General features: G+C 71.2%; 2 protein-coding genes across 2 annotated transcripts in view; both read left to right on the forward strand.

Annotated features, from left to right (window-relative positions):
• Window positions 1–6,357, forward strand: part of NOTCH3 (notch receptor 3) — a 48,678-nt gene extending 42,321 nt beyond the window's left edge. Inside the window, 6 exon segments of the mRNA XM_087778219.1 lie at window positions 405–561; window positions 1,461–1,765; window positions 2,767–2,914; window positions 3,203–3,300; window positions 5,207–6,190; window positions 6,193–6,357. Coding sequence (XP_087634345.1) covers window positions 405–561; window positions 1,461–1,765; window positions 2,767–2,914; window positions 3,203–3,300; window positions 5,207–6,190; window positions 6,193–6,216 — 1,716 coding nt within the window. The 3' untranslated portion in view covers window positions 6,217–6,357.
• Window positions 6,358–12,887: 6,530 nt separating this feature from the next.
• CAMSAP3 (calmodulin regulated spectrin associated protein family member 3) overlaps window positions 12,888–14,277 on the forward strand; it is a 31,249-nt gene continuing 29,859 nt past the window's right edge. Inside the window, 1 exon segment of the mRNA XM_087777915.1 lies at window positions 12,888–13,183. Within this exon segment, the coding sequence (XP_087634041.1) occupies window positions 13,036–13,183 (148 nt within the window). The 5' untranslated portion in view covers window positions 12,888–13,035.

Genomic DNA, 14,277 nt, shown 5'->3' on the forward strand with positions numbered 1-14,277 from the left:
GGGGGGGCCCGGCCCCCGCCGTGTGCTGCCACCCTGGTGGGTGGGGGTCTCCAGGACCCTCATGGGTGGGGGTCCCAGCACCCCCATGCCCCAGCACCCTGGTGGGTGGGGGGCCCGGCACCATCGTGGGTGGAGGTCGAGCCCCACCATGGGCAGGGGCTCCTCAGCACCCTCATGGGTGGGGGTCCCAGCACCCCCAGACCCAGGCACCCTCATGGGTGGGGGGTCTCCAGCACCACCATCGGTGGGGGTCCCAGCACCCTCATCGGTGGAGGTCCAGCACCACCATGGGTGGGGGTCCAGCCCCGTCTTGGGCAGGGGCTCCCCAGCAGTGCCGTGGGTGGGGGTCCCGGTGCCCTGGTGGGTGGGGGTCCCGGCACCCCCGTGACCGGGTGCCCGGGCAGGTGGAGGAGGCGGAGCCCCAGGACCCCGTCGACTGCCGGCAGTGGACCCAGCACCACCTGGTCGCCGCCGACATCCGCATGCCGCCCGCCATGGCCCTGACCCCGCCCCAGGGCGAGTTCGACTCCGACTGCGTGGACGTCAACGTCCGCGGGCCAGGTGGGGTGGGGGGCACCCAGGGACCCCACGGGGGCGATGGTGGGCACGGCAGGGATCGTGGGTGTGGGCCACCATGGGGCCGGGTGGGGTGGATGTGCCATGGGGGGGCCACCATGGGGCATGGGGGAGGCCATCATGGGCATGGGGGCCACCATGGGGCCAGGTAGGATGGACGTGGGGCATGGGGGACCACCATGAGGCATGGGGGCCACCATGGGGCCAGGTAGGATGGACATGGGGCATGGGGGGGCCACCATGGGCATGGGAGGCCACCATGGGGCCAGGTAGGATGGACGTGGGGCATGGGGGGGCCACCATGAGGCATGGGGGCCATCATGGGGCCAGGTAGGACGGACATGGGGCATGGGGGGGCCACCATGGGCCAGGTAGGATGGATGTTGCTCATGGGGGGCCACCATGGGCATGGGGGGCCACCATGGGGCAGGTAGGATGGACATGGGGCATGGGGGGCCACCATGAGCATGGGGGGGTCACCATGGGGCCAGGTAGGACGGACATGGGGCATGGGGGGGCCACCATGAGCATGGGGGGGCCACCATGGGCCAGGTAGGGTGGATGTTGCTCATGGGGGGCCACCATGAGGCATGGGGGCCACCATGGGGCCAGGTAGGTTGGACATGGGGCATGGGGGGCCACCACGGACCTTGTAGGGCTGGTGTGGGTCCACTGTGGGGGTGGGGGGCCACCGTGGGCATGGGGGGCCACCGTGGGCCAGGTGGGACAAATACGGAGGCCACTGGGGACGTGGAGGGCACCATGGACCTGGTGGAGCTGAGGTAGGGTCCAGAGGCCACCGTGGTCGTGGCGAAGGTCCTCGAGGGTGGGTGACACGGGCCGGGAGACCCCCGGGCACCCGCTCACCCCACCCGCGCCCGCAGATGGCTTCACGCCGCTGATGCTGGCCTCCTTCTGCGGCGGCGGCCTGGAAGCCGAGGTGACCGAGGACGAGGAGGGTGACGACGCCTCGGCCGGCATCATCGGTGACCTCATCTGCCAGGGCGCCAGCCTGGGCGCCCAAACGGATCGCACGGGCGAGACCGCCCTGCACCTCGCCGCCCGCTACGCCCGCGCCGACGCCGCCAAGCGCCTGCTGGACGCCGGCGCCGACACCAACGCCCAGGACAACACGGGGCGCACGCCGCTGCACGCCGCTGTCACCGCCGACGCCCAGGGCGTCTTCCAGGTGAGGGCACCGGGCGTGGCCATGGGGTGGCCGCCATGGGGCACCCGGCGTGGCCACGGGGCACCCAGCATGGTCATGGGCCACCCAGTGTGGCCATGGGACACCCAACGTGGCCATGGGGCACAAGGTGATGTCATGGGGCACAAGGTGATGTCATGGGCCACCCAACACGGCCATGGGGCACAAAGTGATGTCATGGGGCACAAGGTGATGTCATGGGGCACCCAACAAGGCCATGGGGCACCCAGCATGGCTATGGGGCACAAGGTGATGTCATGGGGCGCCCACCGTGGCCATGGGGCACAAAGTGATGTCATGGAGCACCCTCCATGGCCATGGGGCACCCAACATGGCCATGGGGCACAAGGTGATGTCATGGGGCGCCCACCGTGGCCATGGGGCACAGGGTGATGTCATGGAGCACCCTTCATGGCCATGGGGCACCCAACACGGCCATGGGGCACAAGGTGATGTCATGGAGCACCCTTCATGGCCATGGGGCACCCAGCACGGCCATGGGGCACAAGGTGATGTCATGGGGCGCCCAACATGGCCATGGGGCACCCAGCATGGCCATGGGGCACAAGGTGATGTCATGGGGTGCCCACCGTGGCCATGGGGCACAAAGTGATGTCATGGAGCACCCTCCATGGCCATGGGGCACCCAGCATGGCCATGGGGCACAAGGTGATGTCATGGGGTGCCCACCGTGGCCATGGGGCACAAAGTGATGTCATGGAGCACCCTTCATGGCCATGGGGCACCCAACATGGCCATGGGGCACAAAGTGATGTCATAGAGCACCCTTCATGGCCACGGGGCACAAGGTGATGTCATGGGGCGCCCACCGTGGCCATGGGGCACCGAGTGATGTCCCACAACACCAGCAACGGCCGTGGGGCGTGAGGTGCTGCCATGGGGCACCCAGCACGGCCGTGGGGTGGGGACCCCATGGGCCCCCCCCCTCCCCCACCCACTTGCCCCCCCCCTCCCCCCCGCAGATCCTGATCCGGAACCGCTCCACGGACCTGGACGCCCGCATGGGTGACGGCTCCACCGCCCTCATCCTGGCGGCCCGGCTGGCGGTGGAGGGGATGGTGGAGGAGCTGATCGCCTGCCACGCCGACGTCAACGCCGTCGATGAGACCGGTGGGTGCCGGGGGGCACCCCCAAGGGGAGGGGGAGGGGTGGGGGGAGGGGAGCCCTTGGAGGTGGTTGGGGGGGGACCTGAGGTCCTGGGGAGGGTCCTTGGGTGGGGGGGGTTGAGGTTGAGGGACCCCCCCCAAGATGGTGGGTGCTGGGGTGGGGCTTGGGGGTAGGAAAGGGAGACACCCCCCCCCCCCCCCAGGTTAGTGGGGGCTGGGGGGGGGGGGCCCCTTCTGGGTGGGTGGGGTCTGGGGGGGGTGGGCAGGGTCTCACGCCGTGCCCCGCCCCCAGGGAAGTCCGCCCTGCACTGGGCCGCCGCCGTCAACAACATGGAGGCGACGCTGGCGCTGCTGAAGAACGGGGCCAACAAGGACATGCAGGACAGCAAGGTGGGCCGGGACCCCCCAACACCCTGACCCCCCCCGACAGGGACCCCCCGACACCCTGACCCCCCTGACTGGGGCCCCCCGACACCCTGAGTGAGGAACCCCTGCACCCAGGCGGGCCCCCCCCCCCCCATGACACCCCCAAAGGGGACCCCCGTGGGACCCCCCCTACCCCTGTGCCCCCCAATGGGATCCCCTGCACCCCGAGGGGACCCCCCAGGGGACGCCCCATGGACCCCATTCACCCCAGGAGCTGCCCCATTGCCCCAAGATGGCACCCATGGACCCCAGGAGACCTCCGTTGACCCCAGGAGCTGCCCCATTGCCCCCAGGAGACCCCCATTGACCCCAGATGTCCCATTGACCCCAGACGCTGACCCATTGACCCACTGACCCAAGCTGACGTCCCATTGACCCCAGAAGACCCCCAGTGACCCCAGGAGCTGCCCCATTGCCCTACGATGACACCCCATTGCCCCAAGATGACACCCCGTTGACCCCAGGAGACCCCCCATTGACCCAAGATGACACCCCATTGCCCCAAGATGACACCCTGTTGACCCCAGGAGACCCCCCATTGACCCCAGAAGACACCCCATTGACTCCATTGACCCCAGATGACCCCCATTGCCCCAACATGACACCCCATTGCCCCAAGCTGACGTCCCATTGACCCAGGAGACACCCCATTGCCCCAAGATGACACCCCGTTGACCCCAGGAGACCCCCCCATTGACCCCAGGAGACACCCCATTGACCCAAGATGACACCCCATTGACTCCAGATGTCCCATTGACCCCAGGAGCTGCCCCATTGCCCCATTGCCCTAAGATGACACCCCATTGACCCAGGAGACACCCCATTGCCCCAAGAGGACACCCTGTTGACCCCAGGAGACCCCCCATTGACCCAGGAGACACCCCATTGACTCCATTGACCCAAGCTGACGTCCCATTGACCCCAGAACACCCCCATTGACCCATTGACCCAAGATGACGTCCCACTGACCCCAGGAGACCCCCACTGACCCCAGGACACCCCCCATTGACCCCAGAAGACACCCCATTGACTCCATTGACCCAAGATGACGTCCCATTGACCCTAGAAGATCCCCATTGACCCCAGACGACCCCCCAATGACCCCAGAAGACCCCCATTGACCCAAGATGACACCCCATTGACCCCAGAAGACCCCCGTTGACTCCATTGACCCAAGCTGACATCCCATTGACCCTAGAAGACCCCCATTGACCCTAGACGACCCCCCACTGACCCCAGAAGACCTCCCCATTGGCTCCATTGACCCAAGATGATGTCCCACTGACCCCAGGAGACCCCCATTGACCCCAGGAGACCCCCATTGACCCAAGACGACCCCCCACTGACCCCAGAAGACCCCCATTGACTCCATTGACCCAAGCTGACGTCCCATTGACCCCAGACGACCCCCCATTGACCCCAGAAGACCCCCATTGATCCCAGAAGACCCCCACTGACCCCAGAAGACCCCCATTGACTCCACTGACCCAAGCTGACGTCCCATTGACCCCAGAAGACCCCCACTGACCCCAGAAGACCCCCATTGACTCCATTGACCCAAGCTGACGTCCCATTGACCCCAGAAGACCCCCATTGACCCCAGAAGACCCCCATTGACTCCATTGACCCAAGCTGACGTCCCATTGACCCCAGAAGACCCCCATTGATCCCAGAAGACCCCCACTGACCCCAGAAGACCCCCATTGACTCCATTGACCCAAGCTGACGTCCCATTGACCCAGGAGACCCCCCATTGACCCCAGGAGACCCCCATTGACCCCAGACGACCCCCCACTGACCCCAGGAGACCCCCGTACCCCCGCCAGACGCCCCATTACCCCCAAACCTTCTCCCCCCCCCCCCCCCCCAGGAGGAGACCCCCCTCTTCCTCGCCGCCCGCGAAGGCAGCTACGAAGCCGCCAAGATCCTCCTGGATCATTTCGCCAACCGCGAGATCACGGATCACCTGGACCGCCTCCCGCGGGACATCGGCCACGAGCGGATGCACCACGACATCGTCCGCCTGTTGGACGAGTACAACACGGGGCGCAGCCCCCCGGGGGCGCTGCCCCCCAATTCCGCTTTACCCCCCCTCCTTGGCCCCCCAACTTCCTTCCTACCCGGTCTTAAACCCCCCACCGGCGGCAAGAAGACCCGACGGGTGGGGGGCAAAAGCGGGGGGCCCAAAGGGCGGGGGAAGAAATTGGGGGGCGAGTGTCCGCCGGGGTTGGAGAGCTCGGTGACGTTGTCACCCGTCGACTCCTTGGACTCCCCGTATGTCCCCAACCCCGCGTCCCCCGGGCTCTTCCCCCCGCCGGGGTTGGACCCCCCCTTTACCGTCACCTTAGGGCCACCCTTGGGCGTCGGGCGATTATCGGGGGGCCCCCCCCCCCGCTTAGGGTTGAGTTTGGGGACGGTGACCGTCCCCTTCGAGTGGCGGAGCCGGGTCCCCCCGGGAACCCCTTGCAACCCGCCTCTGGGGGGGGTGCACCCCGGTTTACACCCCTCCTCCGCTCAAGCTTTCGCCCCCGCCCTGCTGCTGCCCCACGGCGCCGTGGGGTGCCCCCCCCCCGCCGCCGAAGCCCTTCCCCGGGCTCCCCAACCTGAAGACGGGGGGGCCCCCCGTTCCGCCGCCCCCCATTTTTTCAAGGCCGGGGAGGAGTACCCCCCGGCGGCGGGGGGGAGGTTTTTGGGGGTCCCCAGCGAGCACCCCTATTTGACGCCCTCCCCCGAGTCCCCCGAGCAGTGGGCGAGCCCCTCCCCCCGCTCCCTCTCTGATTGGTCCGAGGCCACCCCCAGTCCGGCCGTGCTGGGGCCCCCCCAAACTCAGCTGCCCCCCCGCCACCCGAGCAGCCCCCCAAAATGCAGGTCTTTGCCTGAGAGGGGGCGTCCGCCCCGTCCCCCAGGGGCACCCCCAAACTGGGGACACCCCCAAACTGGGGACACCCCAGGGACACCCCCAAACTGGGGACACCCCCAGGATGGGGACACCCCCGGGAGACCCCCAAATTAGGGACACCCCCGGGACACCCCCAGTGTGGGGACACCCCGGGGACACCCCCAAAATGGGGACACCCCCAAAATGGGGACACCCCCGGGACACCCCCAGTGTGGGGACACCCCGGGGACACCCCCAAAATGGGGACACCCCAGGGACACCCCCAAACTGGGGACACCCCCAGGATGGGGACACCCCCGGGAGACCCCCAAATTAGGGACACCCCCGGGACACCCCCAGTGTGGGGACACCCCGGGGACACCCCCAAACTGGGGACACCCCCAAAATGGGGACACCCAAGGGACACCCCCAAATTGGGGACAACCCAGGGACCCCCCCAAACTGGGGACACCCCCAAAATAGGGACACCCCCAAACTGGGGACACCCCCAAATTTGACTCCAGTATGGGGACACCCCCAAATTGGGGACACCCCAGGGACAGCACCCACATGGGGACACCCCCAAACTGGGCAGCCAAAGGACACCCCCAGTATGGGGACACCCCCAAACTGGGCCCCCCCAGGACACCCCCAGTATGGGGACACCCCCAGTATGGGGACACCCCCAAACTGGGCCCCCCAGGACACCCCCAGTATGGGGACACCCCAGTGCCCCCCCCCCCCAGCCCTGGCACCCCAGGGACCCCCCACTTTGGGGACACCCCCAGTCTGAGCACTCCACTGCCACCCCCCCACCCTGGGGACACCCCAAGGGACCCCCAGTGTCACCCCCCGGGGACCCCCCAGTGCCCCCCAGTTTAGGGGGGCTGGGCCCCCCATTTGTGCACTGGGTACGGGGAGTGCGCAGCCCCCCCCTTGGGGACCCCCAGCGCCCCCCTTTGCCCTGGGACCCCCCCAAACTGGGACCCCGCCCCCCCCCCAGTCCTGGCACCCCCATTTTGGGGACCCCCCATTATGGGACCCCCCCCCAGTCTGGGGACCCCCCCCCAGGGCCCTCCCAATCCTGGGACCCCCATTTTGGGGACCCCCCACCCTGAGCCCCCTCCCCCAAATCCTGGGGACCCCCACCCATGACCCCCGCACTCCGGGTCCCCTCCCCCCCCCCCGGGGCCCCTCCCCCACTCTGGACACCCCCCCCCCCCCCCCAATTTTTGGCACTTCATCACATTCCAGCCCCTCCCCCCGCCCCCAGCACCCCCGCCCCCCCTTGCACCCCCCCCCCCGGGGCCACCCAGGTACGACGTCACCCGGTGTCCCCGATGTCACCCCCCCCCCCCCCCCGGCGCTTTGGACCCCCCCCGGCCACCAGCACCCATGGGTGCCCCCCACCCACGGGGGGGCCAGGCCCTGTACAGCCCCTCCCCCAATAAAGGATAGTTACCCCTCCCCCGCCTCTGCTCGCTGCACCCATGGCGGGGGGGGCACCCGGGGGGGAGGGGCACCCGGGGGGGGCACCCATGGGTGCTGGGGGGGGGGCTGGGTGCTCCGGGGGGGAGGGGCACCCGGGGGGGAGGGGCACCCATGGGTGCTGGGGGGGGGCTGGGTGCTCCCGGGGGGGAGGGGCACCCGGGGGGAGGGGCACCCGGGGGGGGCACCCATGGGTGCTGGGGGGGGCTGGGTGCTCCGGGGGGAGGGGCACCCGGGGGGGGACCCATGGGTGCTGGGGGGGGGGCTGGGTGCTCCGGGGAGGGGCACCCGGGGGGGAGGGGCACCCATGGGTGCTGGGGGGGGGGCTGGGTGCTCCCGGGGGGGAGGGGCACCCGGGGGGAGGGGCACCCGGGGGGGCACCCATGGGTGCTAGGGGGGGCTGGGTGCTCCGGGGGGGAGGGGCACCCGGGGGGGGCACCCATGGGTGCTGGGGGGGGCTGGGTGCTCCGGGGGAGGGGCACCCGGGGGGGGAGGGGCACCCATGGGTGCTGGGGGGGCTGGGTGCTCCCGGGGGGAGGGGCACCCGGGGGGAGGGGCACCCGGGGGGGCACCCATGGGTGCTGGGGGGGGGGCTGGGTGCTCCGGGGGGAGGGGCACCCGGGGGGGGAGGGGCACCCATGGGTGCTGGGGGGGCTGGGTGCTCCCGGGGGGGAGGGGCACCCGGGGGGAGGGGCACCCGGGGGGGGCACCCATGGGTGCTGGGGGGGGCTGGGTGCTCCGGGGGGAGGGGCACCCGGGGGGGGGACCCATGGGTGCTGGGGGGGGGCTGGGTGCTCCGGGGGGAGGGGCACCCGGGGGGGGCACCCATGGGTGCTGGGGGGGGCCTGGTTTGGGGGGGGGGGGGCACCCACGGGTGCTGGCCAGGCACACGCGTGTGCAGACGCGTGCACGCGCGTTGCGGACACGTGCACGCGTTGCGCAGGCGTTGCACACGTGCACCTGTTGCGCGCGCCTGCCCACGCGCGCGCTGCACGCGCGCCCATTGCACACGCGTTGCACGCCCGTTGCGCACGCGCGCGATGCACACACGTTGCACGCACATTGCACACGCGTTGCACACGCGCAGGATGCAGACGCGTTGCACACGCACTCGGGAGCTTGCACACGTGCGCACGGCAGATAGCCAGGCGCGTGCGCGCGTGCGCACACACGTGCACGCACTGGAGCACCTTGCACGCACGTGCACACCCCTTGCACACGCACACGCCCCCCCTTGCCCACGCAGGTGCACCCCTTGCACACGTGCACGCACCCCTGGCACAGGCATGCACGCCTTGCACACGCACCCCCTTGCACACGCATGCAGCTTGCACACGCCCCCGTTGCACGCGCAGCCCTTGCACACGCCCCCCCCTTGCACATGCAACGCCCTTCCACGCGCCCCCTTGCACACGCGCTCTTGCACACGCCCCGTTTGCACACTCACTCTTGCACACGCCCCCTTGCACACGCCCCCTTGCACGCGCCTGAGGGCGGGGAGAGGACGGGGGGGGCGGGGGGTGCTGGGGGGGGGATGGGGGCGGGGGGCGGGGTGCCGGGGGGGGGGGGATGGGGGCGGGGGGTGCAGTTGGGGGGGGCGGGGGGTCCCGGGGGGGGGATGGGGGCGGGGGGTGCAGTTGGGGGGGGCGGGGGGTCCCGGGGGGGGGATGGGGGCGGGGGGTGCAGTTGGGGGGGCGGGGGGTCCCGGGCGGGGGGGATGGGGGCGGGGGGGTGCAGTTGGGGGGGCGGGGAGTCCCGGGCGGGGGGAGGGATGGGGGCGGGGGGTGCAGTTGGGGGGGGCGGGGGGTCCCGGGGGGGGGGGGGATGGGGGCGGGGGGTGATTTGGGTGCCCCCTCCCCCCCCTAAGCCTCTTACGGGGCCCCGGCGGCTCCAGCCGGTGCCGGGGATTAACGGGGGGGGGGGGGGGGAGGAGGGGGGAGGGGGGGGGGGAGGGGGCCCCGGGCCGCCGGGGCTGCCCCTCCCCCCCCCGCCCGTGGGACCCAGGCGGCCGGGAGGAGGCCCCTCCCCCCCTTCCCAGTGCAGCCGGTTCAACTGGTTGAACTGGGAGAAAGGGGGGGGGGAGGGGCAGGGCGGGTCCCCGGGGGCACACCCTCGGCCCCTCCCCCCCCCACGGGCGCCCCCTCCCCCCACCCAGGCGCCTGGGTCCCGGGGAGGGGGGGGAGGGGGTTGGGTGCCCGGCAGGGTCCCAGGGTGCCACCCCGGGGGGACGGGGACACCGAGGGTGTCCCCCCGTGTCCATCCCCCCGTGTCCCCATCCCCCCGTGACCCCTCCGTGTCCCCATCCCTGTCCCTCCCGTGTCCCCTCCACGTCCCCCTGTGTCCCCATGTCCCCATCCCTCCGTGTCCCCATCCCCATCCTTCCCGTGTCCCCACGTCCCCTCCATGTCCATGTCCCCCCCGTGTCCCCATCCCCATCCCTCCCACGTCCCTGTGTCCCCCCCGTGTCCCCCCGTGTCCCCCCCTGTCCCCATCCCCATCCCTCCCACGTCCCCGTGACCCCCCCGTGTCCCTGCCGTGTCCCCCCCGTGTCCCCCCGTGTCCCCCCCGTGTCCCGTGTCGGTCCCCGCGTTGCCATGGCCGCTGTGGAAAATAGGACACGGGGAGGGGCCCGAGGGGGCTGAGCGGGGACACGGGGACGTGGGGACACGGGGGACATGGGGACACAGGGACATGGGGGACACGGGGACACGGGGACATGGGGACACGGGGGACATGGGGACACGGGGACATGGGGACACGGGGACATGGGGACACGGGGGACACGGGGACAGGGGACATGGGGACACGGGGGACACGGGGGACACGGGGACAGGGGACATGGGGACATAGGGACATGGAGGACACACGGGGACACACATGGGACATGGGGACAGGGGGGACAGGGACACAGGGGACACGGGGGGACTGAGCCGGGAAATGGGGAGACTTGGGGACACGGGGGGGGAGGGACATGGGGACACGGGGGGACAGGGACACGGGGGACATGGGGACACAGGGGGACAGGGACATGGGGACACGGGGGACGGGGACACGGGGGACATGGGGACACAGGGGGACAGGGACATGGGGACACGGGGGACGGGGGCATGGGGACATGGCTACATGGGGACACGGGGGGACTGAGCCGGGAAATGGGAGGGAGGGGGACTGGGGGACACGGGGGGGGGACGGGGGGGAGACGGGGGACATGGGGACATGGGGGGACTGAGCCGGGAAATGGGAGGGAGGGGGACATGGGGACACGGGGGGGACACGGGGGACATGGGGACACGGGGAGACACGGGGGGACACGGGGGACATGGGGACATGGGGGACATTGGGACACGGGGGACACGGGGACATGGGGGGACACGGGGGGGACACGGGGGACATGGGGACATGGGGGACATTGGGACACGGGGACACAGGGACATGGGGACACGGGGGGACACGGGGGGGACACGGGGGACATGGGGACATGGGGGACATTGGGACACGGGGACACAGGGACATGGGGACACGGGGGGGACACGGGGGGGACACGGGGACACTGAGCCGGGAAATGGGGGGACGTGGGGACATGGGGGGACCCCGGGAGATGCCCCCAGTATCCCCCGTGCCCCCACAGGTCTCCCCCCAGTCCATCCAGTGTCCCCAGTATCCCCAGTTCCCCTTAGAGCCCCCAGTCCCTCCCCAGTCCTCCCAGTATCCCCAGTTCCCCTTAGAGCCCCCAGTCCCTCCCCAGTGTCCCCAGTATCCCCAGTTCCCCTTAGAGCCCCCAGTCCCTCCCCAGTCCTCCCAGTATCCCCAGTTCCCCCATAGAGGCTACACCCCCCCAGTATCCCCAGTCCACCCAGTGTGCCCCCAGTGCCTCCACAGGGGCTCTGCTCTCCCAGTGCCTCCAGTCCCCCCAGTCCATCCAGTATCCCCAGTGCCCCTACAGCCCCGAGTCCCCCCCCAGTCTCTCCCAGTATCCCCAGTGCCCCACTGCCCCTAGAGCCTACAGTCCCTCCCAGTCTCTCCCAGTATCCCCAGTGCCCCTACTGCCCCTAGAGCCCCCAGTCCCTCCCAGTCCATCCAGTATCCCAGTGCCCCACTGCCCCTAGAGCCCCCAGTGCCTCCCAGTCTCTCCCAGTATCCCCAGTCCTTCCAGTGGCTCCACAGGGGCCCTGCTCCCCCAGTATCTCCAGTCCCCCCCAGTATCCCCAGTGTCCCCCCAGTCCCCCAGTCCCTCCCAGTATCCCCAGTGCCCCTACTGCCCCTAGAGCCCCCAGTGCCTCCCAGTCCCTCCCAGTCTCCCCAGTCCTTCCAGTGCCTCCACAGGGACTCTGCTCTCCCAGTACCCCCAGTCCTCCCAGTGCCCCCAGTGTCCCCCCAGTCCCTCCCAGTATCCCCAGTGCCCCTACTGCCCCTGGAGCCCCCAGTGCCTCCCAGTCTCCCCAGTCCTTCCAGTGCCTCCACAAGGGCTCTGCTCCCCCAGTATCCCCAGTGCCCCCAATATCCCCTAGTCGTCCCCCCCCAGTATCCCCAGTGTCCCTCCAGTCCTCCCAGTATCCCCAGTCCCCCCCAGTATCCCCAGTGCCCCCAATATCCCCTAGTCGTCCCCCCCCAGTATCCCCAGTGTCCCTCCAGTCCTCCCAGTATCCCCAGTCCCCCCAGTATCCCCCAGTGCCCCCAGTCCCCCTCCCAGTCCACCCAGTATCCCCAGTCCACCCCGGTATCCCCGGTGCCCCCCGTATCCCCCCTGTCCCCCCAGTCCTCCCAGTCTCCCCACTCCCCCCAGTATCCCCCAGTGCCCCCAGTCCCCCTCCCAGTCCACCCAGTATCCCCAGTCCACCCCGGTATCCCCGGTGCCCCCAGTATCCCCCGTGTCCCTCCAGTCCTCCCAGTATCCCCAGTCCCCCCCAGTCCCCCCCAGTGCCCCCAGTTCCCCCCGTGCCCCAGCCCCGCCCCTTCCCCCGCGGGGGTGGGGGGGGTGCGCGCGCGGCGAGCAGGAGGGGGCGGGACGCACCTGCCGTCACGTGCCCCGGCCCCGCCCCCCCTCCCCTCCCCGCACCTGGCGCTCGCGCCACGCTCCCGCCCGCGGCCGCGCCCGCCGCCGAACCCGCCCGAACCCGTTCCGAACCCGCGCGAACCCCCCCGAAGCCCCCCGAGCCCGCCCGAAGCCGAGCCGAGCCCGCCCGAAGCCGAGCCGAACCCCCCCGAAGCCGAGCCGAGTCCCCCCGAAGCCCCCCGAGCCCGCCCGAAGCCGAGCCGAACGCCTCCGAACCCGCCCCGATCGCAGCCGAACCGGGCCGGGCCGGGCCCCGCCACCGGCCGCCGCTGCCCCGGGGATGGTGGCGGCTCCTCCCGCCGCGGCCGCGGCCATGCGCCGGGGTTTCCTGGTGCCCGAGATCCGCCCGCTCGACCAGTACGACGGGGCGAGGGCTCGGAGCGCCGCCAGCCTCGCCTGGGCCATCGCCACCGGCTACGGAGGCGCGGGTAGGCCCCGGTACCGGGGGGGGGCCCGGCACTGAAGGGGGGGTACCGGTATGGGAGGGGGTACCGGTACTGGGGGGAGGCCGGTACTGAGGGGGGGTACCGGTATTGGGGGGGTACCGGTACTGAGGGGGTACCGATATTGAGGGGGTGGGTACCGGTATTGAGGGGGGGGAGGCCGGTATTGGGGGGGTACCGGTATTGGGGTGGGTACCGGTACTGAGGGGGAGTACCGGTAATGGGGGTGTGTGTGTGTGTGTGTACCGGTACTGAGGGGGGGTACCGGGGGGGGATGCTCGGTACCGGGGAGGGGGTGGGGGTGAAGACCCCCCCCCCCCCCGCCGGTGCTTTTGTTGCAGTCTGGGGGGGGGGGGACGTGGGGGGAGGGATGGCGCGGCGGGACGTCACAGGGCGGGACCCCCTGCGGCGCCGCCTCTTGCGGTGTTGGGGGGGGGGAGGGAGGGTCGTGTGTCCCCCCTCCCCCCCCCCAGGGTGCTGGGGGATCCCCAATCCCCCTCCCCCCCGGAGAGGGGGACCCCCCTGTGCCCCCCGAATATTGGGGGGGGTCCCCCTGTGCCCCCCGGGTGTTTTGAGGACCCCCTGTGCCCCCCCGGGAAGGGGACCCCCTATGCCCCCCCCGGGGAGGATCCCCCATTTTCCTCCGCCCCCCCCCCGAGGGGACCCCCCCGTGCCCCCCCCCCCCCCAGGGTGCTGGGGTGACCCCCGGGGCTCAGGGGACCCCATTCACCCCCCCATGGGGGGATCCCCCATTCCCCGCCCCCCCCCCGGTCAAAGTCCCCCCCTCCCCCCCCGCCCAGCACCCTTTGGACCGGGGGAGGGGCTGGATCCCGGGGGGGGGAGGGGAAGGGACCCAGGCGGGGGGGGGGCACCTGGGTGCTGTTTGGGGGGGGGCACCCATGCTGGGGGCCCGGGCGTCTGGGGTGGTGCTGGGGGGGGATTTGCACCCACAGGGTGCAGGATGGGTGCTGGGAGCTGACACCCCCCCCCCCCCCCCCCGTGGGTGCAGGATGGGTGCCGTGGGTCGGGCAGCGGTGCTGGGGGGGCAGGCAGTGGTGCTGGGGGTGCAGGATGGGTGC

The sequence above is a fragment of the Nipponia nippon genome, unplaced genomic scaffold (assembly GCF_047370975.1).
Source record: "Nipponia nippon isolate SJK-2023a ecotype South Korea unplaced genomic scaffold, ASM4737097v1 scaffold_42, whole genome shotgun sequence".
In the NCBI taxonomy this organism is placed as follows: domain Eukaryota; kingdom Metazoa; phylum Chordata; class Aves; order Pelecaniformes; family Threskiornithidae; genus Nipponia; species Nipponia nippon.